This window comes from Xenopus tropicalis, chromosome 7, assembly GCF_000004195.4.
Source record: "Xenopus tropicalis strain Nigerian chromosome 7, UCB_Xtro_10.0, whole genome shotgun sequence".
NCBI classification, from domain to species: Eukaryota; Metazoa; Chordata; class Amphibia; order Anura; family Pipidae; genus Xenopus; species Xenopus tropicalis.
In genome coordinates this window covers 72,472,650-72,498,984 of record NC_030683.2, presented here as the reverse complement: position 1 = coordinate 72,498,984, position 26,335 = coordinate 72,472,650, and the positions used below count along the sequence as shown (strand labels likewise).

At 39.7% G+C, this 26,335-nt stretch overlaps 1 protein-coding gene across 10 annotated transcripts in view; it reads left to right on the top strand.

Moving 5' to 3' along the window:
• arhgap32 (Rho GTPase activating protein 32) overlaps positions 1–26,335 on the top strand; it is a 312,512-nt gene that overhangs the window by 253,447 nt on the left and 32,730 nt on the right. For 4 of the 10 annotated variants that reach the window (XM_018095929.2, XM_004916165.4, XM_004916164.4 and 1 more), the window contains 7 exons: positions 7,841–7,978; positions 9,449–9,541; positions 10,659–10,781; positions 11,959–12,036; positions 13,227–13,308; positions 18,788–18,838; positions 19,983–20,057. In XM_018095929.2, coding sequence (XP_017951418.2) covers positions 7,841–7,978; positions 9,449–9,541; positions 10,659–10,781; positions 11,959–12,036; positions 13,227–13,308; positions 18,788–18,838; positions 19,983–20,057 — 640 coding nt within the window. The remainder of the gene's footprint in view (positions 1–7,840; positions 7,979–9,448; positions 9,542–10,658; positions 10,782–11,958; positions 12,037–13,226; positions 13,309–18,787; positions 18,839–19,982; positions 20,058–26,335) is intronic. The other 6 variants (XM_012967128.2, XM_004916168.4, XM_031905577.1 and 3 more) reach the window with 3 other exon arrangements.

The window sequence follows — 26,335 nt, the reverse complement described above, 5'->3', positions numbered from 1 at the left end:
CAATGGAGAGGTTGCCCACGAAAGGGATGCCATTTCTTTCATAATTTCTTAATACTGCAGGATCTAGGGGCATTGTTCTGTTAAATTTGGGTGCCCTCTTAAAAAAGCATGGATAACCTGGATGGAGCAAAATCGTGGGTCACTCCAGCAGAAAATCACTGGGACTACCTCCACTGGGACCCCAGAGTTACACTTAAAAGCTGCCTTAAGTTATACCCCTGGAAAATGTAGGTCTCTATAAAAATATATTGCATGAAACACCTCATATGTAAAACTCTGCTTTGTGTAAATAAACCAGTTTTATAAAAATATACTTTTTTAGTAGTATGGGCCATTGGTATCATAATCGTCCTTTTAGTATTTTCATTAGAGCATTACACAGGGGATATATTTGTATGAATGTGGTGCAGTTTTTTTTTTGTGTGTTTTTTTTTATACCTTTAGTCACCTTTAGGTTGACTCAGGGGTCGGGAACCTTTTTGGCTGAGAGAGCCATAAACACCACATATTTTAAAATGTAATTCCGTGAGAGCCATACAATATGTTTGGCCACGGATGCTGCGGGGCAAGGCAGGGTGGGTCCCAAGGATGCCGGATGCGATGTGGAGGAGGGCGTGGCCTATGCTCGGCAGATAGAAGACGTGTTCTAAGGCAGGCAGGTTATATATAGGCATTATGGTTGAACGTGATGGACATACGTCTTTTTTCAACCTAACTTACTATGTTACTATGAGGGTGTGGCCTGCGCTCGGCGGATAGAAGACGTGTTCTAAGGCTTAGAACACGTCTTATATCTACCGAGTGCAGGCCACACCCCTGTTATATATTTTTTATTAAAGATTTGGCAGCGAGCCAGATGCAGCCATCAAAAGAGCCACATCTGGCTCCCGAGCCATAGGTTCCCTACCCCTGTTCTAGACCTTTGTTCAATTATTCACTCCAAAAGGTGTCTTGTCATACAAACTTAGTCTTGCTCCCCATGGTCAAGGGCATTTATATTGTAAGGGACATAAAGCAGTTTTGCCACCGCTAAGCCTATAGAGATAGCTATGCAGGTAACTCCTGAATATATAGTGATTGATATTCTACTGACACATCTGTCAGCTTTCATTGAATTTACCTTTCCACTCTACTCGCAAACATACTTGGCATTGTATATCTTCACTTCATGTGCAAATAATGGTTGGCAAACCATACTTGACTGAACTTGCTCATTTAGAGAGAGATGCTGCCACAAAAAAATAATATCCTTAAAATTTGAATTTATTAATTTTGTAATGATAAGATCCAGTTCTTTTATAAGTACATTTTGGCTGTTTTGTTTAATGCAAAATATAGCCTTAATTTTGCTTTGTTTTAGCTGCTACTTATATGTAACCCTGTATACCCTGTATATCCAGGATGTGTGTTTTTTACTAATTTTGGGGACATATCTGAACTGATAAGTTAATGGAAGTTAAAGGTAACCCCTTCCATATATCTGTGACAGGCTGTGGTACATTATACCACTTATCACAACTGCAGTAGACCTCTCTCACTACAAATGTTTAACCCACATTCATCTTTACAAATAAAAAGAACACAATGTCCTTGCAATACAAATACAGAATACTGAGTCTAGCAGTAGAAATTGAACCTAGCGTTTTCATGCATCACAACAGTGTTCTATACAAACTGTGCCCAAGAAACCAGGGGACCAACAGTGCAAATCCAAGGCACAGGTATGAGACCTGTTATGCAGAATGCTCGGGATCAGAAGTTTTCTGGATAAAGGGGTATTTATGTTATGCCCAGGGACGCTCCTTTTGCAACTTATCCTTCCACACATCACAGGGTAGCGGAGACACAAGGAAGAGCAGACCGTCCTGGCCCCAACAGCACAAACAAAGTAGGAAACCAGGGCCTTCAAAACTCAACTCTGCATGACTGCACACCAAACTCAGAGAGGGTAGGCGGTCGCCTTCAAGAATTTGTATCGACCTGGCAAACCCACATACAGGACAACTGGGTACTGTAGATCATCAAAGAAGGATACAGAATCCCATTCGACAACCTACCCCCTCATACATTCACCCGTTCATCCACTCCAAAAAACTCAATCAGACAGCTTGCTCTCGCAAACATCTTAAGGGAGCTCCTGACCAACAACGTCATCTCTCCAGTGCCCTGGCAGGAGCGCTACACAGGGTTCTACTCAAATTTTTTTCTGGTGGGGAAAAAAAGGACGGTACTTTCCGACCAGTCCTGAACCTAAAGCCCCTGAACCCATTCGTATCTACACAAAAGTTTTGCATGGGATCCCTGTGATCAGTAAGCATGTCCATGACACCACAGTGCTACATGACGACAGTGGACCTACAGGATGCGTACCTACACGTCCCCATCAAGGAAAGCTCCCAGAGGTACCTGAGGTTCACCGTCCAGGTGAACATTATCAATTCAGAGCTCTGCTGTTCGGACTCTGTACAGCGCCCAGAGTTTTCACAAAAGTGCTCAGCCTAGTCGTAGCACACCTCAGGCGCATGGGAACAGCACTTACCCCATACCTGGACGACATCCTAATTCGCTCACACTCCTACAAACAGGCCTCGACGGACACACAGATCTGCATAACGACTCTATCACAACACGGCTGTGTTGTGAACTACAAACAGAGTCAACTGACACCAACCCAGCGCATCCAATTCCTAGGAATGTGGTTAGACTCCGCATCTCAGACCATATCACTAACAACGGAGAAAATTCAAAGAATAACCTCTGCAACTCAGGGCTATCCGAAATGCCATCTTCCATTGGTCCCAACATCTAAAAGGCCAGCCCCTTTGCATACAGTCGGACAATGCCACAGCTGTAGCCTACCTCAACAAGCAGGGAGGCACTGGCAGCAGCCAAGCCATGAAGGAGGTATCCCTGATACCCAGTTGGGCAGAATCATACGTTCCGGCAATATCAGCAGTTTACATACCCAGCATCCAGAACTGAGAGGCAGACTATCTCAGTCGACAATGGATAGATCAGGCAGAGTGGGCACTCGATCTGGACATATTCGACCAGATCGTGGTCAAGTGGGGACGCCCGGACATAGACATGCTAGCATCCAGGCACAACTTCAAAGTTCCTATGTACTGCGCCAGGTCACAGGACACGGGGGCGTCGTACGTGGATGCCTTAGTCATACCTCGGACTTTCAACAAAGTCTATGCTTTTCCTCCACTGGCCCTCTTACCTCGGATAATCCTCAAGATCCAACTGGAACACACAGCAACAATCTTAATTGCCTCAGACTGGCCCAGACGGACCTGGTATGCGGACCTCGTAACAATGTCAATAACTCCACCATTGCAGCTGCCCCTCAGACCGGACTTACTGACCCAAGGTCCAATCAAACACAAAACCCGGCAATGCTACATGTAACGGCCTGGCTGTTGAAACCGACCTGTGGCGCTCACAGGGTTTCTCTACATTAGCTATCGATATCCTGTTGAAAGCCAGAAAGCCCACCACTACGAAGGCTTATTACAGCACTTGGAGAACTTTTATGGATTACTGTGTCTCACACACGCCATGGAAGCAAGCCTCCACCCAGATGATCATAGAATTCCTGGTCAAAGGATTTCATTTGGGCCACTCTCTAGCTACCCTCAAATCTCAAATTTCTGCTCTTTCCCTTCTACTCCAACATCAGTGGGCAAGGGAATCGGACGTAATTCAGTTTCTGCAGGGAGTAGGTAGAGCCAGACCACCGTACAGGGATCCCACACAACCTTGGGACCTTAATGTAGTCCTAACCGTCTTACAAGGCCCTCCCTTCGAACCACTAGCGCTTGTGACTTAAAATTTCTCGCTTGGAAAATGGCTTTCCTGCTAGAAATTACATCAGCGAAGCGGGTGTCCGACATAGCGGCCCTATCTCACAAAGAACCCTGGCTTGTCATACACCAAGACAGAGCAGTTTTCAGAACAATTCCATCCTTCAAACCGAAGGTGGTCTCTCCCTTTCATATCAACGAGGAAATTAACCTTCCCTCTCTATGCCCACATCGCACTAAGGAAAAGGCCCTTCACAAATTAGATGTAGTTAGGGCAATTAAATTCTATTTGGACAGATCCAAACATTACAGGAAAGCAGATGCCTTCCTGGTCACTTATGGGGCGAACAAGGGTTGCCCAGCGTCCAAACGTACTATAGCCAGATGGCTGGTCAGTACAATAAATTATGCATACGAACTCCTGAAACAGCCCAAACCATTTAGTATTAAAGCACACTCTACCAGAGCAGTCAACACCTCATGGGTGCTATACAGTTCTGCCACACCAGAGCAAATCTGTAAGGCAGCCACGTGGGCATCACTCTCCACGTTTGCAAAATTTTATAGACTCCAGGTCTTCCACTCTGCACCGGCAGCTTTTGGCAGGAAAGTCATGCAAGCAGCAGTGCAGCAATAGAGCAAATCAGTGACTTCACCCACCCTAGTTACGGGACAGCTTTAGGACATCCCCATGGCGTCTGCACTGACTGGTAAGGCTGTACTAGAGAAAAGAGGATTTTTGATTTACTGGAAAATCCTTTTCTTGATGGCCCGTACTGTCAGTGCAGTTATACTAGTTATACAAGTACTCAGTTATCACTTCTGGCAACTTCTTATTATTACTATACTTCTCTCTATTTACTCCTCCTAACTTGTCTATTATAAGAAAAACTGAAGGGAAAAGGAGGAACACTAGCTTATAGGGAGTAGGCGGAGCTGAGAAGTTTCTTCTTCTTCTCTCCTGCCTCTGGAAGGGAATACTTAACCCATGGCATCTGCACTGACAGTACGGACGTCTAGAAAAGGATTTTCTGGTCAAAGTCAAAAATCCTCCTTTTTAAACCATACCCACTTCAAACCACACCCATGTTATCACAAGAGCTTTTAAGACCATACCCACATTAATGGTGATAGCGCAGCAAAAACCACACCACACACACGCAGCATAGAGCAGGCAGAGTACTGCCTGTCCGTGCCATACTCTCCTTGCCCTACCCTGCCTATGTGTGCCATACTGTGCCTGCCCCTACCCTGCCTGTGTATGCCATACTCTACCTGCCCTATGCTGCCTGTGTGTGCCTTACTCTGCCTGCCCTATGCTGCCTGTGTGTACCATACTCAGCCTGCCCTATGCTGCCTGTGTGTGCCATACTTTGCTTGCCCTACATTGACTGCGTGTGCCATACTCTGCCTGCCCTACCCTGCCTGTGTGTGTCATACTCTGCCCTATGCCACTTGTGTATGCTGACTGTGTATGCCACTTGTATATGCCATATTCTGCCTGTCCTATGCTGCCTGTGTGTGCCATACTCTGCCTGCCCTATGCTGCCTGTGTGTGCCATACTCTGCCTGCCTTATGCTGCCTGTGTGTACCATACTCTGCCTGCCCTATGCTGCCTGTGTGTACCATACTCTGCCTGCCCTATGCTGCCTCTGTGTGCCATACTCTGCCTGCCCTACGATGCCTGTGTTTGCCACACACACAGGCAGCATAGGGCAGGTAATATTCCTACAGTCTGAGGTGTGAGTAGGTGACCAATGCGGGGGGTAAAAGGTGTGAACGGTACAGGGGATTACATGTTTAAATAATACAGGGGTTTACAGCCTGAATCTGAGGTGTGAACAATGCAGGGACCAGCTAATCTCAGTACTGATACCATTTAAATCTTACACAAAGGTAAGCAGTCATAGCAGCCAGACAGGTGGGGTGGGGGTGGGCAGCAGGCCTTCAGTTGGACAACACTGGGTTAGAAAATGGGGTACATTGGACTCTCTTTCAAAAGATGGACCTTCACTATGTAGAAGAATTATTATGGAGGGATGTAAAGTAAACATACAAGTAAATATAAGGATGCCAGAAGCTCTTTGCAGCAAAACAGAACAGAACTGGGTTTATTGTCCAAGACAAATAATACAAATGCAGGTTTGTGCATATAAATACTCACAGCAGATGTAGCAAATGAATGGCAGGTTCAAATGATGGTAAAGGCAAAGCAATGATGCACCACTGAAGAGTGTAGTTAGTAAACAGTCTTTATCCTTAGGGTGTCCACCTTAATGGAGCCGATCCCTCACAGCGAACATGATTCAGGCAGAAAGCTATGCCTGATACCCTTGTCAGCACTGTGGTCCCTTCACTAGGGCAGCACTTAAAGTGATACCGACACCTAAAACGTAACCATTTTTTAAATATATTATAACATTTTCTTTGCATGAGCTTTATAATTTTGCCAAGTAATTTTGCCATGTAATTGGCAAAACAGTCAGGTTTAGGAACTTTAGGTAACAATTACTTACAAAAGCAGCCCTATTAGTGAAAAATGATTAACATGACCTATAGGTAACCTTTTATGTACATTTATAATTTGAAGTAGAGATAGATTGCTTCTCTAGGGCAAAAAGAGGCTTATTGGGGCCTTTGTGATCACAGGCTCAGTGGAACATCCACCTGGTTCAACAGATGCAGGCCAAAGAAGAAGTACCCACTTCCTGCTAAACACTATATTACTGTGTGCAGGAAGTGGTTATACGGCTTATGGCCGATAAAACAACAGAAATTTAAATAGGAAAAAAGATACATAGGCTTCTGTCTGGTTACTTGAAGTGATTGGGTTTAAAGCTATAGGGATTGTTAACCCTATAGGTCCCCTACACTAATAAAATTAACAAAATTGCCATATCCTTTCTCTTTCTCCTGTCTCGCAAATGTAAATTGTTCTTTTTTCCCACGTATATAAAGTTTCTTACTTTAACTTGAGGTGAGATATTTGGAGCAGTTCCAAGCTGCAAAGAAAATAACCCCAGCTGTCTGATTTAGTCTTTTCTACCTCCTGTCTGTCTGACATATTCTATGATCAAGCCAATTGCTTCTCTGCTCAGTTCCCTCTCAGTTTTTTTCAAACTTTCATATTGATGCCAGACGTTAGGAAAGAACTATTCTCAGAGGGGAATTCTCTCAAAGGCCTCTCTAAGCTTGCTGACTAAAATAAATGGGAGTCAGTTGTGCTGATGTCTGCAGATACATTTGGCTTTGTTCCTACGCTAAATTATTAGTTGTGTCCAAAAAATACCATTGCTGGATGTCCCTCTTACTGTACTATGCAGCCAAAAAATTATTTTTAACTAGCCTTCCTTCATTGCTTAAATTAAATTGCATCCTACTCTGTGCTAATAATTCCCTCTGGAGCTTTTGCAAGATATAGGGCTGACAACATTACCTTTGCTCAGTTTTTGTTTTCCTTCTCCATTAGCAAGGAGTAATTCCATGCTGAAACAGACAATGCTTCTGGAGTTTTTTGGCAATATGGGAAAGTAATTCAGATTTTACAAGCTGTAGTCATTGGAGCTAGGTTACATTTTGCCAGAATCAGATGTGTTTAACCCCTTTACACTTATTCAAAGAAAAAGATTCTTCTAAAACCAAATAATAAGCTTAACTCTTGAATACTAAAGTCCCTTATTTGCAAATGTTATGTTTACAAAATTGTACAAGCACTGCTCACAGCATGTACATTTATAGAAAACTTTATCTGGTGCTCACTGGACAGGAGAAACCACCTCCAGTCCAAACAAAAAAGTTTCCAGGGCGCTCAGGATTTTTACATAAACATATAAAGAATTTAATTAAAATAGCTGATATTTCAGAGCAATGCAGTACTTCTTTAGCTTGCAGCGGGGAAGGAGAACTGCATTGATCTTTTCTTGAAATACAGAGCAATATTAGAATGCATTATAAAGTTGCCTTGCTCTATAGGCATATAGAATTGCTTATTGTCTATATGTTTGCACCACTTGTATTTGATTTTCTGCAGGGCCGTAGCTGGATAGTTAAGCGGAGTTATGAAGATTTTCGGGTTCTGGATAAACACCTTCATCTGTGCATATATGATAGGCGCTTCTCTCAGCTCTCAGAGCTGCCCCGTTCCGACTCCGTAAAGGATAGTCCAGAGGTAATGTCTAAGATAAACCAAAAATAGAAAAAAATCCCATTATTAATTACTTAATATGCAATTGCATTGATAATAAACAGTAATTGCAATAAGGATCCTAATTCTATAAAAATTCCGTTATTAATTACTTAATATGCAATTGCATTGATAATAAACAGTAATTGCAATAGGGATCCTCATTCTATTTTGATTTCCTTGGTTTTTGCAAAAGGGCACGCATTGCATTTTAAATAAATTAATTAGCATGCAGTACAGAGGCTCTTGGAAGAACAGAAGGTAAAAGAGTACATTTTGTTTTAAAGTACCTGGGACTTGGGGTTTCATTATAGGTTTAATTTTGATCACCATACTTGTATCTACACTATATACATAATTTAGATATTGTTTTCTTTATTTTTTTGGAATCCACAATCACAGGAATAGGCAGGAGCTGCTAATCAAGGCAAGCTTTGCATCATCACAAAATCTTGTATATATTCTAGAAAGGCGGATATGGTGTACATCCCATGCAGTGGCTACACAATTATAGGCATAGAGCGGGAAGGCAAAATATGATTTACAGCTGAGATTTTTAAATTAGATTAGAAAAGGTATGGGAGTGTTAATTAAAAAAAAAAAAAGATTTTTGATTCCATATTTTATTTAAAAATAACTTGTTTTTACAGCTTTTTTATGTCTGGGTGACATGTCCCCTTTATGTTTCCAAAAATGTAAATATTTCATAAATCTAATAGAATTGTTTTGGCATCAATATGGATTATTGCAGCTCAGTTATCAGTACAAGTTGCTGTTTTATTATTACAGAGAAAGGGAAGTCATTTTTAAAAATCTCAATTATTTGCTTATAATGGGCTTTATGGTAGATGGCCTTATCTTAATTCAGAGCTTTCTGGATAAGGGATCCCATACCTTTACAGAGATCAGTTGATGGCTGGGGAAGGTGGCTTGTAGGGCTATTTATATGGGGTTACCAGATCACTTGAAAATTCAGGGACATGTCTAATAAATGCACGTTGCAAGGCTGCGCTGATTGCATTTAAATTAAATTGTGGCCAATGCAGCCATTCTAGCTGGATTTTCTAGACATGTCTAGACTATTTTCAAGTCCTTTTTTACGAAGGAATCAGGGGTTCATTGAATTAAAAAAGTGGATTTGGTGCATCCCTAATGCTTACTGCATTTTCTCATGCTCATGTATACATAGCTCTGCACACTTTTTGTATTTTGTATGTACCAATGATTCATACTTTTTCTAGACGCATCTTTAAGGCCCTAAAATCAGTATGTGGTCTATAGATAAAAGTCAAGAATGATTCAGCTTTGGAATTCTAGTAATTTACCATTTATCATTAAAAAAAAATACTAGACCCCATTAAGGAACTGCCTCCAGTAATGTTTTTTTTAATTATACAATGTGCTGATGAAAACTGCTTTCATTATTCTAAACTACAATTACTTGGTTGTTTCTAGTTGGTCACACAGATGCTGATGGCTTACCTATCGCGGCTGTCAGCCATCGCAGGTAACAAGATCAATTGTGGGCCAGCTCTGACGTGGATGGAGGTATGTCCATGCGTCTGGCTATATACCAGTCACCTTATGCAATAGACAACTGAATATTCGGTAGAAGCTCACTACAATGTCTTAAGTAGATTTTGTTTTACAGTTTTGTGTTGTATTTTACATGCTGCATATATTTGTACATACTTTGCAACTTTGCATTAAAACTCATCATTATACACGTTCACAAAGATGCATATATTAGCCATATTTGCTTACAAAAAATTTAAATAAATACATAGTATACATAGTAGGCCTTACAGTAATATTTTTGTTAAAGAAAATGGTAAACAACACAGTGTATTGTTTATCTTGCTTTCTGTATTTTAATGGTTATATAGAATTATCAGCCATAAATTCAGATGACAGTATTGCCAGTGGCCAAAAGGTAAAATCCTAAAATGGTTGCTCAGCTATGAATCTTTACTGATATTCATACATGCACTACAAATTGCAAAGAAACCAGAGGAAACCCACACAGAAACAGGGATATTTTTGCTGATAGTACTGGGTCTGAATTGAACTCAAGACCCCATTGCTGAAAGGAGTGCAGCAGTAGCCATTTACTAGCCCTCAGCTGAACTTTACTGTCATTCAGATCTTAAAAGAAAATGCTTGGCATATTATAAATGAACAATGATAAAAGCTGTTTTTATGTAGGATATTCTTCAGTGTCTGTAAGGTGCAGTATGTAGCTCTGGCATCGTAAGGATATGGATGTCAACACATACAAACAAGGAATTTTTTAAATCATTTTCTGTTATCTAGACTAGCTAAAAGTTTTTTATTGAGCAGTGTTATTGGCAAAACCTATGGAAACTAAAGTAATTGCAAGCTTCAACATTAGAATATTCCCTACTTCAAAAATGTTTTTGGGCCCTTACTTGATATATAACATCTGGAAAGTTATCCACATAAAAGTTGGTGGGCATCAGTCCACTTGCCCTCGCTTGGCATTTTAGCTTCAGCAAGTTTAACTATATCCTTTTGATTTCAATATTCAGCAAATGTGTTAATATACATATATATTTATGCTGCCTCCCATGCCATTCATTTTGTCTAGTTAATTCTGAAGGTAATACAGTTGTTTCTGTTTTTTTTTTGTTTTTTTTTTCAATAGATCGATAATAAAGGCAATCATTTGCTTGTGCACGAAGAGTCCTCCATAAATGTTCCAGCCATCGCTGCTGCCCATGTCATAAAGCGATATAATGCTCAGGCCCCAGATGAACTCTCTTTTGAGGTACAAACATTTTTTTTATATAATCTTTCAGATGAAGAAATGTTAACAGCTGTAAGACAGATGTGGCTTATAGTTTTAAGAAAAGGTCATACAGTTTTACATATTGTAACAAGCATATACAGGGTCTGGTCTCTTATATAAACTCTGGAGTTTCTACAGTTTTCATATTATTAGATGTTGATATGTAATATTTTTTTTGTATGACATACATAGAGCATATTTAGAAGCATACGTAAAGATTTCAGTGGCTAGACAATACATATGTATATACACTTGTATACCCCATAATTTGAGACTAAACTTTAAAGGGGAGGTTCACCAACACAAAACTTTTAGTTTTCAAATATTTATACAGGTACCACAAATAATCATTTTGAAATAGTATTCACCCCAAATCTCTCACCAATTGAGCTACAAAGTGAGTTTTCTAGGAAAGCAAAGAGGTATACTCCCCAAATATTTTAGGATGAGCTCCACCTGCCACTGCTTCATGGCCCCCACAAGAGCCCAGTCTCACAGTTTGACTTAAAGGGAAAAATAATTATTGTTCCTCCTGTGCGGTTGCCTTTGGCTTCTGGTTAGGGGAGTGTACCAGTGAGGTTCCTTTACTGTGGGTCTGGCTTTCCTATATGGAATCAGGGCAGTTCTGTAACTTTGTTATGAGCTAAGGGGACCATGACCAAAAGTTGGACTGAAAAGGTTGGCTGAGGAAGAAAGTGTAGAAAATCTCTATTATAACACAAGAAAATAGGGTTGATAAGGAAGTCTGTGGCCAGCCATTGTATGTTAAACCAGTTCTACCATAGTAACTAGTAAAAGGAAGCTTACTTCCTCATATGCTTGAAGCATTGGATAAGTCAATTAGTACCTTCTTATGAAAGGCTGTTCATAGAAAACTTTTCAATCTCTGTCTTAAGCTACAACTAAAAGGGTACTGACACACAGAACTTTTTTTGTGTCAGATGACTGAGTGAGATGTAGGGAGCTGTAGGTCAGTAACAGCTGTAAAAGTATGGGTTTCAGAATGATAAGAATATTCGAGGAAAGAGTGTTTGGTTTGGTTTTTCTTCACTTTTAATCATATAAAGTTAAATGTTCTTCAGTTGTTTGTTATGCATTGTAGTAGTGAATTTACTTATGCTTATAAAAAATTGTGTATTAATATTGTTTTATTAAGGTGGGAGACATAGTATCTGTAATTGACATGCCACCAAAAGAACTGACCACGTGGTGGAGAGGAAAGCATGGATTTCAAGTAGGTTGAATAACCCCTTCTCTTTGAGTAAGAAATCATTGCAAGGAGACTAAAGCCGTCCATATGTGCACAGATATTATTGTATGAAAACTTGTTTCGTATGATATCCAGTCAGCGCCAGATTTATCTTCCGGGGTCTACATTGCTCCGTATGGGAGCAAAAGTTAAAAATATAGCTGCGGCGGGGCGGCATGCCCGCCCCTACATTTCTGCCGCCCTAGGCCCGGGCCTTTGTGGCCTCTCCACAAATTCAGGCCTGTATTCGGTGCGTGTATGGCGGCTCGAAGACATGACCAGTATCACAAAGGCTGCGAATATTGGTTGTCTGGTCGATTGGCCAGTTTAAAAGATTTTGATCAGGCACCATTGAAGGTGCCCGGGCAAAATCTACATTTAGGGTTGAATCAAGTGGAGGTAGAATTTTTATTGTTTCTACCTCCATATTTGACGATTCAGCCCTGAACGTCAGTGGAGGGTGGGAACGGTATGGCCACCTTGATACAGTTATGTGTTTTAGGACAGCAGCTAATGGCTCAGAGTCTGGAACAAATGCAAGACCTGCATTTAAGACAAAATTAAGTGGAAAGTCTTGACCTTACCACTAGTCCATGTGTGTTAAAACTGCATTTAGTATAGATCTGTTGTATTTTACATAGTAAATTAAAGAATCAAAGATCAAAACATTGTGTACATTATAGTTTCAAAGAGCCACTGCTTATTTACTAATAGTAGATAGATTTGCAGTAGTAACACAACCAATCAAATGTTACCTTTCATTATTCTTCCTACAGCTACCTCGTTGTTAGTAAAAGAGGCTCTCTGTTTATTTTGTGCAGGCACCCAGAGCGGATATCAGCACCAAAATGCACAAGAATGCATTTCCACTCCATAAAAATCCACTCTGTGTGCCTGCACCCTGGTCCAAAGGGTGCTGGTCTTGGGTGCAGGCACAGGGAAAGGCTGATGCCAGCGAAGTTGCTTTATCTGCAGGCTGAGAACCAGCATTCGCCTAAACCTTGCCAGTAAACCAGCTAAAAACACCCTATATGAAAACACCAATAGCTTTCATTACAAAAAATAATAAAAATCAATATCTGTCTGTTAGTTTAGGGTGAAAAGATACTGATAATTGACTTGCATAATAATCGTAATTGCACTTACATTGCTTATATGCTTGCTTTATTGCACAGGTGGGTTTCTTTCCAAGTGAATGTGTGGAATTAATAAATGATAAAGTCCCCCAATCAATGACAAACTCTGTGCCTAAACCAGGTAATCATTTGTATTTTTTGTTTTATATTTATTTCTAAAATTCATTTCAGGCCTCTGCTGCCTAACTGCTTGCACTACAAATACTTACAGATTATGCTTGTTATCATGAGAATGAATCAGTGGTTAAGAAATTGCGTATTCATTAATCAACTAAACCAGTACTTTGCAATTTGTTTTTTATGTTTAATTCCTTAGTGTCCTTTTAGTTTTCTCTAACATTGCTTTGTGTCTGTGCCTTTCCATCTCACTTATTTCTCTTATATCTCTTTAATGGCATTCACTATACACATTTAACCCTAACAAGTCATGTTTGTTAATGAATGCGATTAAATGAACTGTTATAAAGTGGAACATTTCTTTCCATTGCAGTTACCTGGCCATAATTTATTTTTTTTTATCAACCTATAATTTTAGAACTTATAAAACATGCTTATATTTTTCAGCCAACACTGCTGGAATGCACACAGATTTGCAGACTTAATCAAAGAAATGTTACTCTATTAACATTTAATGGCAAGCCAGATCTATCGGATTCCTTTTAGCAATTCCAACCATAAAGTTTCCAGAACAATACTTTCTCTTTTAACTTGCTGTCTTCATTTCTTGAGCCTATTGGGTCTACACAGACCAATGACCTATCCAACCTCTAGCCCCCTGTTGGGCAAGCCTGTCTTTAGTAGTTTTGTTTGGAAGTGTGATTAATTTTCTTTAATTATACTTTTGCCTGATGTGATTCACTTGATTGGGGCTACTCTACGTGGTATTCACCTAATTAAGTGATCATTTCCATAGAACAAAATAAGTATGCTTTCTGCTTACAGTTAACAATTGCCTCAATGAAATGGCTTAAGAAGTATAATGTGGATATGTTTTCCTTTGATCTTTTAGTCTTTGTTCATTTTCCTGCAGACTGTGTTTAAAGGGGAACTCCACACAAACACAACTTAAGCTTTTTGAAAAGTAAACATAATTTTGAGCAACTTTGCAATATACATAAAAAATGTGCAGCCTTTTCATGATTTTTAATGTAATAATGTGGTTTGGAACAGTTACCCAAGCCTAGCCCCCTGTTCTCCTGCTGATCTTGCCGACTACTTTAAGACTCAAATAAAACGTCCTCCAAATCCCATGATTCGAGATGTCAGTAAGAAAAGGAGCATCACAGTGCAATGCATTGGGGTTATGTAGTTTTTGTATACTGTCTGTAAGCTGTGGAGAAGTTGTTACAATTTGTCACATCAATGTTTTAGTCCCTCCCACCTGCCAGGATTTCAAATGATGCAAAAAGAGAAGACCTATTTGCAGCTGGATTTCAGCATATAAAAATGGTATTCATACTTTTTTAAGAAACAGATTACAGTGATAGGTATATTAGGGGGTTCTGTGTTGTGTGGGGCTCTTTAACAAAGCCTGAGCTCCCCTTAAAATGCCAGTGTCTGTTGAGGCTACAGTGGATAAAAATCAAAGTAATCAAAATATGTCTGTAATTATTTATTATAGAAATTTTTCCAGGAGAAGATCACAGAAGAGCAGTAGGTTGATCAGGGCAATCCACACTTAGCTATCAGAGGCTACAGTCTCTGGTTGTTGTTGAGGAATAATTTAAATCTTCCAACTTGAGCTGGTAACAAGAGTGTACACTTAGTGCTTGTCCATAGTGCACTGGATCCTGGATCTCATAGAGAATGCAATGGCGGCAAAACCCGGACCTGTGGCAATTCATTTAGGCAGTAAGACAGGGTGCAATGTGCAAAACAATTGTGGATTGTGTCCGGTTTTTGAATTTTGCCTTCCAGTTTGTAAATTAACTCTATTGTGTTTATTTAGTCAGCTCTTGTAAAAATTTACACCATTTCTAGAAAGCATTTTATTTTTATTCCAAATGAATTTCTTCGTCTTTGTGGAATGTTTCTGTTGGGCACATATCCGCAAGAAGAGGTACATAGGTCAGATGAAAAGCAGGAACATGCTGTAGCTCTACAGGGCACATATTCCTCTTCTTGCAGATATGTGCCCAAAATGATAGGCACACCCAGTGATTGTAATCGCTTACCCAGTCAGTGCACCTGAGCAAGTGTTCCAACTTTTTAGCTTAACTGCGCATGCATGGGCCCCAGGGTTGCTGGGAAAGGAGAAGAAAGGAAGAGGGTCGCTCTCTTACATTTATCCGGGGTTGGTGCAGTTTTCTGCTCCAGCCGGGGTTTCAGGTAAGCGATTACAATCACTAAGGGGTGCTTCTAGTGATTTAGCCTTTCCTTCTTCTTTAAGAGTTGTGACCATACCAGAAAGTATTTGGCTTGTATGCTCAGTTTTTTGGGGTTATTTTGTAAGCAATTAAGGGACTTAAAAGAACTGATGTGGCTAACTCTCAGCAATAATTACAGCTGGACCTTTTCAACTAAAATAGCTTAAAACAGGTGTGTGTGTGTGTTTACTAGCTGCAGACGTGCACTTCCTAGCTCTAATGGACTTTGCTTTGAATGGACTAAGTATTGTTTCTCTTTTGTAAAGTCAGTAAGGTGTGGGCATTATATTCTGTCAAACCATAAGACCCTGTAGACAGCACCTGCCCTTTTAGTTCGTGGACAAAGTGGTGTGTAACATAGTTACCAAGGCTGTGTACTTTGCTGGATGTTATGCAATTGTTGCTTGAATTGTTAAGTTTCCATGTGCTTTTGTGCACATCGGACATCATGCATGTCCCATGTAATTTTATAGAATGCTTTTTGCATCGCTACAAGTTGGTGGTGTATCACTAGACAGTTTTTTTAGCCGGGAGATTATTTGCAGTAAATCATAAAAAGAAGACTAATAATAATAGTAATAATAATCATTTCTGTTCCACTCTTTGTCTTAACTTAAATAAAATTGATCTCGTTTGTAACTTCTGCAGTATTTTGATACAGTCCAATTGTGCTATCCTATTTGTGGTAGTAGTCAGCACAGCCTCTTTAGAATCTTTTCAGGTGCACAAAATTGGCCCAGGTGGCAATTTTCCCTGACCATTCGCTCAGGGAAAATTTTTTCCACAACTATTTCTTCATTAAAATATCACATAAATCACAGTTTTTCATGGACACTCACCCCACTGATCCAGTGGTCCGGGTGCAGCTCCCCTGACCCGTAGCAAAGGGAGACCCAGCAGTCACAAGCACAATTTCTCACATTTCCTGTCTTTCAACATGTAGTCATAGGTTATACCTATGACTACGTGTTGAAAAACACGAAACGTGTCAGGATTATTGTGAATAAAGCTGTTTCTTAACCACCTCCACCGGCTGGAGTGCGTACCCATCGAGAAATTGTGCACATTGCTCATTGGCCAAATCCTAGTGGTCATGACAAACTACACAATAGAACAGCACCATTTTTTTCTATAAATTGACAATCATGGGCACATTACAGCAGTCTGCATAGCAGTGCTTTGGCTACCAAATGGCCCTTTATAAATCTGTGCCACCCATACATGCAAGGTGTGCCTGCTTTGGAATTAATTGGGGAATTCATGGGCAGAGCAGAGCGCAGTACCAAACAGTGTGCATACCTGTCTGCAAAAGCTCTGAGCTAACCACTTGGTATAATCCTGCAACCTGCCATTATGATAAATAATTGTAGTTGCAGTAATTATAAGTGATGGCATTTAGTCAACAATTGCAGTAGCATAGTTAGGCATAATAAGAGGACCCGCTAGAAAATGTTGTCATAAGGCTCTTGCGCAAGTTGATGTCATTGCACAGGAACTTGCCATTGTTGACAGCATAGAATTACTGGTAAATAAAGGGACTAGCCCAGGGTCAAATTAAGCTGATAAAACCAAGATTTCCTTTGACTCCATAGTCCTTTGTAACAGTCCATATGATGCAATGTGAGACACTCTTTCCCCTGCTGTGTGTACTGTTTCATAAAGAGGTGTGGTGGGCAAATATTCCATGTGTGCCTAAGTGAAGACTTCTACAAAATACAATCTTTGTAATATAAAAATAAAGTATCTGTTAAATGAGGCTTTTACAAGATAAATAATATAAATAGTTTATTTATCATAGTTTCAGTTTATTATCGTTTATCATGTGATATCATGGTTCTTCCAGCATATGCAAACTAACATTTCTAAGCCAAGGCTGTTGGTTCTTAAGCTGGCCATACACGCACCGATAATATAATCCGAAACCTCGTTTTGTACGATATTCGGTGCGTGTATGGCAAGTCGCGAGTCGACTGATATCGCAGGAGGCTGCTGATATCGGTCGACTCGCCGATCGGCCAGGTTAAAAGATTTTGATCGGGCGCCATAGAAGGCGCCTGAGCAAAATCTACCGTCAGGGCTGAATCAGCAGAAGGAGGTAGAAATCCTATTGTTTCTACCTCTTTATCTGCCGTTTCAGCCCTGAATGTTAGTGGCGGATTTAACAATCTTTCGTGCGACCATCGCAAATCGCCACGTGTGTGGCCACCTTAATCTTATTGTTATATGATACCCATACATTATTCTAGCACAGGTATGAGACCTGTTATGCAGAATGCTTGGGACCTGGGGTTCATCGGATAAAGGGGACTTTCTGTGATTCGGATCTTCATACTTAAAAGGACCATATCACAAAAAATTGCTTTGTCCATACATGGGCCGATAAGCAGTCAATTCAAACTGTTGACAAGTTTTGTTGACCTGTTATGGCCACCTTAAGGGAGATGGCCTTCCCGTAATTTTGGAGCTTTCTGGATTACGAATCCCATACCTGTATGATGTTTGATCTGCCCCAAATGTGCAGCTATTATTTATTATAAAAAGCACTTTCAGTCTCTTTAGGAAACCTTTTTCCCATCTGCAGTTTTCCAGAAGTTGATTCTGGAAAATTTATCAATTTGATCGCCTATGCATTTAGGTAGCGTTGTATCTATTCAGTAGAAATCCATTGTGGCTTCCTCTGTTCCATAATGACTCAAAGGTATTTTTTTCTACACTGGGAATCATTTCATCTAGTAATTTTGTGTCTTTATGTTTCAAATTGCCATTTGCCATTTTTGTTTTTCATTTTCATCCCTTTTGTCTCGTAGCTCTGTGTTTTTATTGCGCTAACAATAAAACCACCTTCTGGTTACAGTAGATTTATTTACAGTATGTTGGAAATGTTCATTAGATTTGTGTATTTTTCGCCAAAGTAAATGTAGTCACAATGTTTAACTATGAATGATGAGGTATGCTAGTTTAATGCTTGTCAGGCTAGTTTCAGCCTCCACTTTCCAAAAGAATCTTAACTGTTTCAGGATGAGATAGTTAAAGCTCTTTTGGAAAAAGCGTAAACAGACTCTAGTTCTTCTGTATCCAGTTTTCAGTTCAGTTATAGATCTGCAATGGGATTTGCTATAAGGATAAACTATAAAAACATTTTTTGAAAATCAGTGGAATGAAAATAGTTTTGCTTTGCTTGGTTGCTTTGTTTAATCCTTTTTTCTGTTTCCGTTGTGATCTGTTCCCCTCCAGTCTCCCCTGCGCATGGAATGAGGCCGGCCTCCTGGAGCTACTTTCCCCCCTGTACGGTTCCATGTCTTCTGTCCTCTCTTTTATTTCTTTTTCTGTAATGCATGTGCTGCAAATTCAAGGGTAAGGTACTCACAGGGTTATCTTTTGTCAGCCATATTTAATGGATATTGAAAAGGTCAAGTGCTCATTTTTGTTCTCTAAGGTAAATTAGATGAATATATTCTCAATAGGAAAACATTATATATACATTGCTAAATATTGTACAGCTAATGCACCAACTAACAAGATAGCAGTGCTGCAATAAATGGCACTACTGGTCCCATAAATTGGAATTGAGATGTGAGTGGAATGGAATTGGAGTTGAGCAATTTTCAGCTGATGTGGCAAGCCATTGTGCAGCTCTGGAGGTCACAAATCCACTTGTTTGGTTTCACTGCAGAGTGGCCATACGATCTATGGTAATCAGCCCAAAGACCCAGGAAACATGGTGTAAAGTAGCAACCCAGAATCTCACATGCCTATAATTCCATTGAAATATACAGGGTATAGGTAAGATATTGGCCAATATATTCTCCCTTTTTATTTTTTATGCCCGCAGTTTACTACATGCGATACTATTTATTAAGGTAAAATGTAAGCAACTTTATAAATAGAATTATGTCACTGAAATGCAGAGTTTTAGGCACTCCAGCAATTGCGGAACTACAATTTTCAGGATTCCAGAGTAGGAAGGCGCTAATAGGAGTTGTTTTTCTGCAATAGATCGGGTTCCAAAGATTGATTGTCGCTGGTAAAAGGAAGTTACAGTGTTAGCCTGTACATGTTATTTTTTTTTAATTTTATGTATCTTGTTTCAAGGAAACAGTTGCTGTCGAGAGATGCTTACATAGTGCGCCCTTAAAGTACCTTTTATTCATGTAGTCTAGGTGCCCTAAGGGTTCACAAGCACTCTGTATAGCAATTTTCTGTTTCCATTATTGGCAGGCCAGCTCTAGCACAAGGCCCTATACAATTACAGGTTCTGTATTCTTTCTATTGATGTTAACTAAATGCAGGTATAAAGCCCAGAAATGAATGATTCAGGAGAGATTGCTTTTACGCAGCAATGTATAATGATACCCCTTAATAGATTTGTAGTAGCCACTGTCTATCCTAATTTCATTTATTTTCATTCTCCCCCCAAAAATAATTACAGATTTGGAGATGGATAGTTTAAGGCCTGGAACATCGTGCTGTTCTGAGGTATTAAGTCACTCGCAGCTAAGCTCAGGTACCTCTTCCGTATGCAAATTTATGTGTGTGTGATCAGGCCCTGTCTTTGAGTCCATGGGAATTCTGGATATTTGATAATGGATAGGTTAGTATTGGCTTATGCTGTATGCTGGGAACCACTGATTCATCGCCATACCATGCCATGAAGATGATGTGTTTAGGGATACAGTTTGGCTTTTGCTTGTCACTGAAGTATCACAATTCATTTTATTTTTTAAATAGTGCATAATTCCACATCAAATATGCACATCATTTAAGCACGCACATCAAATAAAGACCAAATACAGAATCCACTGCTGTTTTCCTTTTAAGTTTGAATTAAAAGGCATGTTCCCCAATGGACTCAAGACAGGGTCTGCAGACTTAACACTACTTGTAGTGTAGACTTTCTACTAACAAGCACTCCAGGGGTTGGGCAGGAATGCAGCAACTTGTTGTCACATGCAGTGCATTAATGGATATGCAGGATCTCCAATTCCCTATGGTCTCGCTGTACATTTTTTTGTTGTTGTAGCGCTTGGTTAGAGTTTGCATGTCTGTACAGCCAAGGTTTTAAGTTTGTTCATACATTCTATTATACTTTGTCTTAATTCAACTTTTCATATTCAGGAATACTTGGAAACATGAAATCTGTTATAGCAGTGTACTGTTAGGGACATTTGTTTGCTATTAAAAGTGCTGTCTGTACAATTTTATTGATTTTTCTTTCAGAATATAAATTGCCTCTATATATATATAATATATATAATATATACATACACCTTGCTTTACTACCAAATTTACAAAAGCTTATTGCCTGACCACGCTTGGTGATGAATGTAGCTACAGTTAGGAGAACTAAAGTTGAAGTGAAAAAGCCATCTTTTTGTGCCTAAGTTCACCCTTTACTCTACTGCGCATCAGCCTGGCCAGACCAGAACAAAGAGAAGATGAAAGAAGCCAAGGACGGTGGTGACGATGGACTTCTACAGAGATACCCTGGGCTGGTGCAGTTTTTAGCAAACAGGAGTACTGGACCGGGGGGGGGGGTAGTAAATATCATACTGCTAAAACTTAGTTTCCCTCATCTATTATGTATTAGATGATGTCACAAAGAAAGTGAGGTGCCATTACTTAATACATTGCTTTTACATTGCATTACTTAATTCCCATTATTATTTTAGAAACGTCAGTCCTTTTTTGAGATGTTGTCTCTCTTGGGCTTTCAAACACTAAGAATGTTGTTGCCTCACAGATCAGCCAGCAATCTATCAATTTTGTGATAATGAGCATAAGGGGACAACTTGATCCCTGAATGTGATCCATAGAAGCTGACACATATGTAGAGCATTCTCTTGAAAGCTGATTATTATCCGAGAAGGTGTGCTCACTAGAACCAGAGTACAGCCACGTATACTTTATTAGTGTATTCTAAACTCTCTTTTGTAATTGAGCTCTAAGCCCTTGATCATGTGGTGGAGGTAATTATTAACTTTTCTTGCATAGCTCTTCTAACTCTAGTCTGCTTTTGACACAATTATTTAGATGCACATGGTCCCTACCACATAGAGCGGTGATAATTGGGGGACTTTTTCAGTGCATATTTTAGCCATTTGCTGAGCTATAGCTTAGAAATTGCTATGCATCTATACACACAGGGAGGCACATACGACTTGTGGCACATGAGTCTTTTGACCACCATTGTGCTCAGGCTGGAAACTGTTCTGAACAAATTCTCTTTGCTTTTTACAAAAGTAGTAAAGTAGTAAATTATTGGAGATGCTTGGAAAAGCTGTATATTTAGGTCAGTATTGTCAACCAATGTGTATGTAATAAGACAGGTTATTTGTCATAGGCTGAAATATATAAAATGGATGGGTAATATCAATAAATGTTTGGACAGCCCAACAAGCACATGCAGGGTGGATTAAACTCCCATGTCTGTAGCCTCACTACTTGGTTGTATATGGAAAATTGTTGAAGGAGAACGAAACCTAAAATAAGTAAGGGGGTGTCAAATTGTTAGGTACCCACATCGGTGATACTTGTCATATACCTCATATTCCAGGCTGGCCCTTCTCGTCTTCAAAAAATGCAGGCTATAAATGAAAATAGAAATATAGAATTTAAATAGAATTGTCAATAATTAGAATGTGTCCTAAATTACCAGGACTGCACCAGGGCATAGGAAGTGGTATAACTGCACACAGACGTGTCACAAACAAAGTACTGGCATATACAGAGGATTTAATAATAAAAAATACTTATCTCAAAAATTAAATCCTTGCATATCATGCACAATAAAGGCTCTTGTGGTTTGTAATTGTTGTCCTACATTTTTGATACTTTGAAAGTGTGCATGTTCCAGGTACTTTTGTGTAGAAATCTCTTACCTTTTGTGCTTTATTTGTAGTTAATACTAAAAGTACCGCAGCAGGTCACCTGTTTATTTTTTGTACACCTCAACAAATGTACCAGTCTGTGGTACTTTTTATTGAGTGGTGCATCCCGTGCTCTTCTGTACGCTCTTGCCGCTTTGGACAAGCTCTTGGGTAGTAACAGAATATTTGCAGGCTTCTTGTACTGTATCTACCTGGATACAATGCAGGTGGATGCCTGGGAGATCAGCAAAATATAGCAGCATAATGCTCAACACAAAGTACCCTAAGCCAGTGTGTTTGCCTAATGTGCTTTTTTTTTTTTTTATAAAGGAGAGCCAGCCTGGGTAAGTGAAAGTAATCATTGGGAGTACAGGTATGGGACCCGTTATCCAGAAAGTTCTGAATTACGGGAAGCCCATTTCCAATAGACTCCATTATAATCACATTTTAAAAAATATTCCCTTTTTCTCTGTAATAATAAAACCGTACCTTGTACTTGATCCCAACTAAGATACAATTGATCTTTGTTGGAAGCAAAACAATCCTATTGGGTTTATTTATCGTTTAAGTGATTTTTTTTACTAGACTTAAAATATATAAGTAATAAAATAATAAGTTCCACATTACGGAAAGACCCCTTATATGGAAAACCCCAGGTCCTGAGCATTCTGGATAATAGGTCCCAGACCTGTACCTTATAACTTCGTACCCCCAATTTTTGCTGGTTTTGTTTTCTTCTAACAAAATTATTGGTGATCTAAAATCTACATGTGACATTGCTTTACTACACATGACATTGCTTTCTTTGCACTTAAAACATCTCAAGTTAAATTAATTTAAAGGAGAAGGAAAGGCAAAATCTATTAAGCACACTATTAAATAGTACTACTATTGCTGTGTAAAAACTCTATATTCCTGGCTTGCCTAATGAAAGAATTACAGAGATACACTTACTAGAACTTACATACTTGTTTCAGTGAACGGCGCCGCCATCTTGTCCAGCGTGTCTGTATGGGCTGAAAAGCACAAGGCAGCTCCCCGCTCCTGTCACAAAGTTTCTGCAGCTCCACAAACCCCCCCCCCCCCGCTCCTCCCCGCTCCTGCCACAATCCCCCCCGCTCCTGCCACAATCCCCCCCAAGCTCCACAAATCCCCGCTCCTGCCACAAACCCTCGCCGCTCGCAGCACCTGCCCCCCCGCTTCCCCCGGCTGCTTGTCACAGAGCTCAGCGATGCTGCGTTGCCATGGCAACCGGACGCTTCTGCCCTCTGCGCAGGCGCGCCTGCTGTAACAAGTCGCTAAGTCTTGGAGGAGCGATGCATTATGGGAATCTTCTCTACCCAGCTCAGTGTTTTTTTTCTCTGTTTGGCTTCTGATCTTCTGAAGGGGTGAAGTATGGGGGAAGACTTAAGGGCACTGTTGAGACAACTGAAGGTATGCCTGCAGCTTGGGATTAACTCTTTATTAGCCTCTCCTTCTCCTATAAATGCATTACAAATGGAAATATTTACAATTTTATACCATAAAAAGTAGTTTTTTTTTTTGTTTTTTTTAGTCTGTTTTCTGAAAGATAAAATCTGTTAAGGGAAAACAGGCCAATCTGTCTGATGTGGTTGTAGTTCTATATTTTTTTTATATTCACCTTTTAATGCAGCAGGAGAGCACTTAGGAGGAATGTTAGGCATCTGGTCACTGGGCAGGACTCACATGCTGTTATTCAACATTGCTAAACAAGCTTGTTCTGATAACTAGAATTCAAGTAACCCAGCAAGGACTAGGGATTTCATGAGATGTCCTGTGAAAGACTAAAGTTAAAGGGGTTGTTCGCTTTTAAATTAACTTTTTGTATAATGTAGAGGTCTTTATTTTTTATTTGTGTTTTTTAATTATTTAGCATTTTGTTCAGTAGCTCTCCAATTTAGAATTTTAGCAGCTATCTGCCTGCTAGAGTCCAATTTAACCTAGCAACAAGGCAGTGATTTAAAACAGAGACAGGGATATTAATAGAGGAGAAGCCTTGCAGAGCAATAGTTTTTGGCTGCCAGGGTCAGTGACCCCAATTTGAAAGCTGAAAAGAGACCGAGGAGGAAGGCCATTTAGAAACTATAAGAAATAAAGAACAGTTGAAAAGTTGCTAAGTTAAGTTAACTTAAAGGGGAACCACCCCTTTAACATTGAGAATTTCTGACTCCATGTTTCAGTTTTGTATAATTATGCCTTTCATTGTTGCAGTGTAAATATAGTCTACATACTGTGTATGTTGAGGAAAAATATATATCTATGTATTTCTCCAGCTGTGACATGCGCAGTAGCTTGAGATTCTAGCTGCTTTACAGCAGAGTTTACTGTATGATTTGTTAGTGCTATGGCACACAGGGTTTTGTCTTGTTTGCTGCTGCCACCTTGCAGAAAACAGTGGGGGATAAAATGCCTCACTCTGGGTGTTAGCTCTCGTAATATTAGTGAATGGAGATTGCCACATCTGACGCGTACACAGATGGAGGGAGACAGGCGGAAATCCTCTTGCCACCCCACATGCATCCAGTAGTGCCCTTTTGATTCACTATTAGGAGAAAATGTCCACTTCTGTTTTCAGCCGAAACATGGAAGTGATGGACAAAACACCCTGCGTGCCATTGCTATAACAGTCAGTTCTGCTCTCTCAAATTTAAGCTTGTTTGCTGCTAGATGTAGCACATTAGGCAAACATAACTTCAAAGAGAAGCAGGTTATGCTGTGACCGCAGTTAATACTGTGCAAGCAATTTAGAAATGTAATTATTTGTGGTGCACATTATTGTATAGTTGCATCACTGCCTGTAATTTTGATTTGTTGCACAAAAATGCTCACTGCTGCATATTCAAAGTTTACTTTTAAATTACATTTATAATGGTATATTTTCAATATACCATATGTCTGTGTAAATGAACACATATGTTTATATTTATTTTTAAAAATTCCAGTGGTGTTTATGCACCATGTCTACTTAAGCCCAATGGAATGCCACCCTTAAGGGCATTATTTGAGCCCTATATTTAAAGTTAAGGTTTTGTCAAGTCCTCAAGAAAACAATAAACATAATGGTCTGATTACAGCTGAACCCAAATCTATACAGTAGCACTAGCATCTGCTGGCTTCTGTTAAAGGTGAATGTACCACTTGCGAGGCCTTATGCAGCTCTGTGGCTCAGCGAATAGTAAGCACTGGAGTACTAGGATAGTTCCTGCAAGGAGTTTGTATAGTCTCTCTGTGCTTTTGTAGGTTTCCATAGTTTCTGTATGCAATAGGGACCTTAGACTGTAAGCTCCACTGGGGCAGGGACTGATGTGAACAATGTATAATGTCTGTAATGAGTTGCAGAATGTGTGGGTACTATATGAATAAAAAGGATAATACAGGTATGGGACCTGTTATCCAGAATGCTTGGGACCTGGGACTTTCTAGATAAAGGGTCTTTTTTTACTACTTTCAACACCCAATAGAATTGTTTTGCCTCCAGTAAGGGTTAATTATATCTTAGTTGGCATTAAGTATAAGGGACTGTATAAACATTGCAGTGAAAAAGGGCATCCATTTGAATTATATCATTAAAATGGGGTCTATAGGGGATGTCCTTCCTGTAATACGGGAATTTATGGATAATGGTTTCCAGATAATGGATAAATGTAATACAATTGCGACCCAGCAGAGATGTTTGAAATCTCTGTATGTGATTTAAGACTTGGTAGAGTCAATATATGAAGTATGCAGTTTAAAGGGGGGTAAAGATTCAAGCTCACCCGCAATGTTCCTATGTTTAAAAGGAACTTTGAGTGATACAGCCAGTGAGAGATATAGTTAAGTTATACAGCAAACAGGGAATATAATGTACGGTATACAGAAGAGGTAAAATGTTTGCAGTGTAGGAGATGGAGGA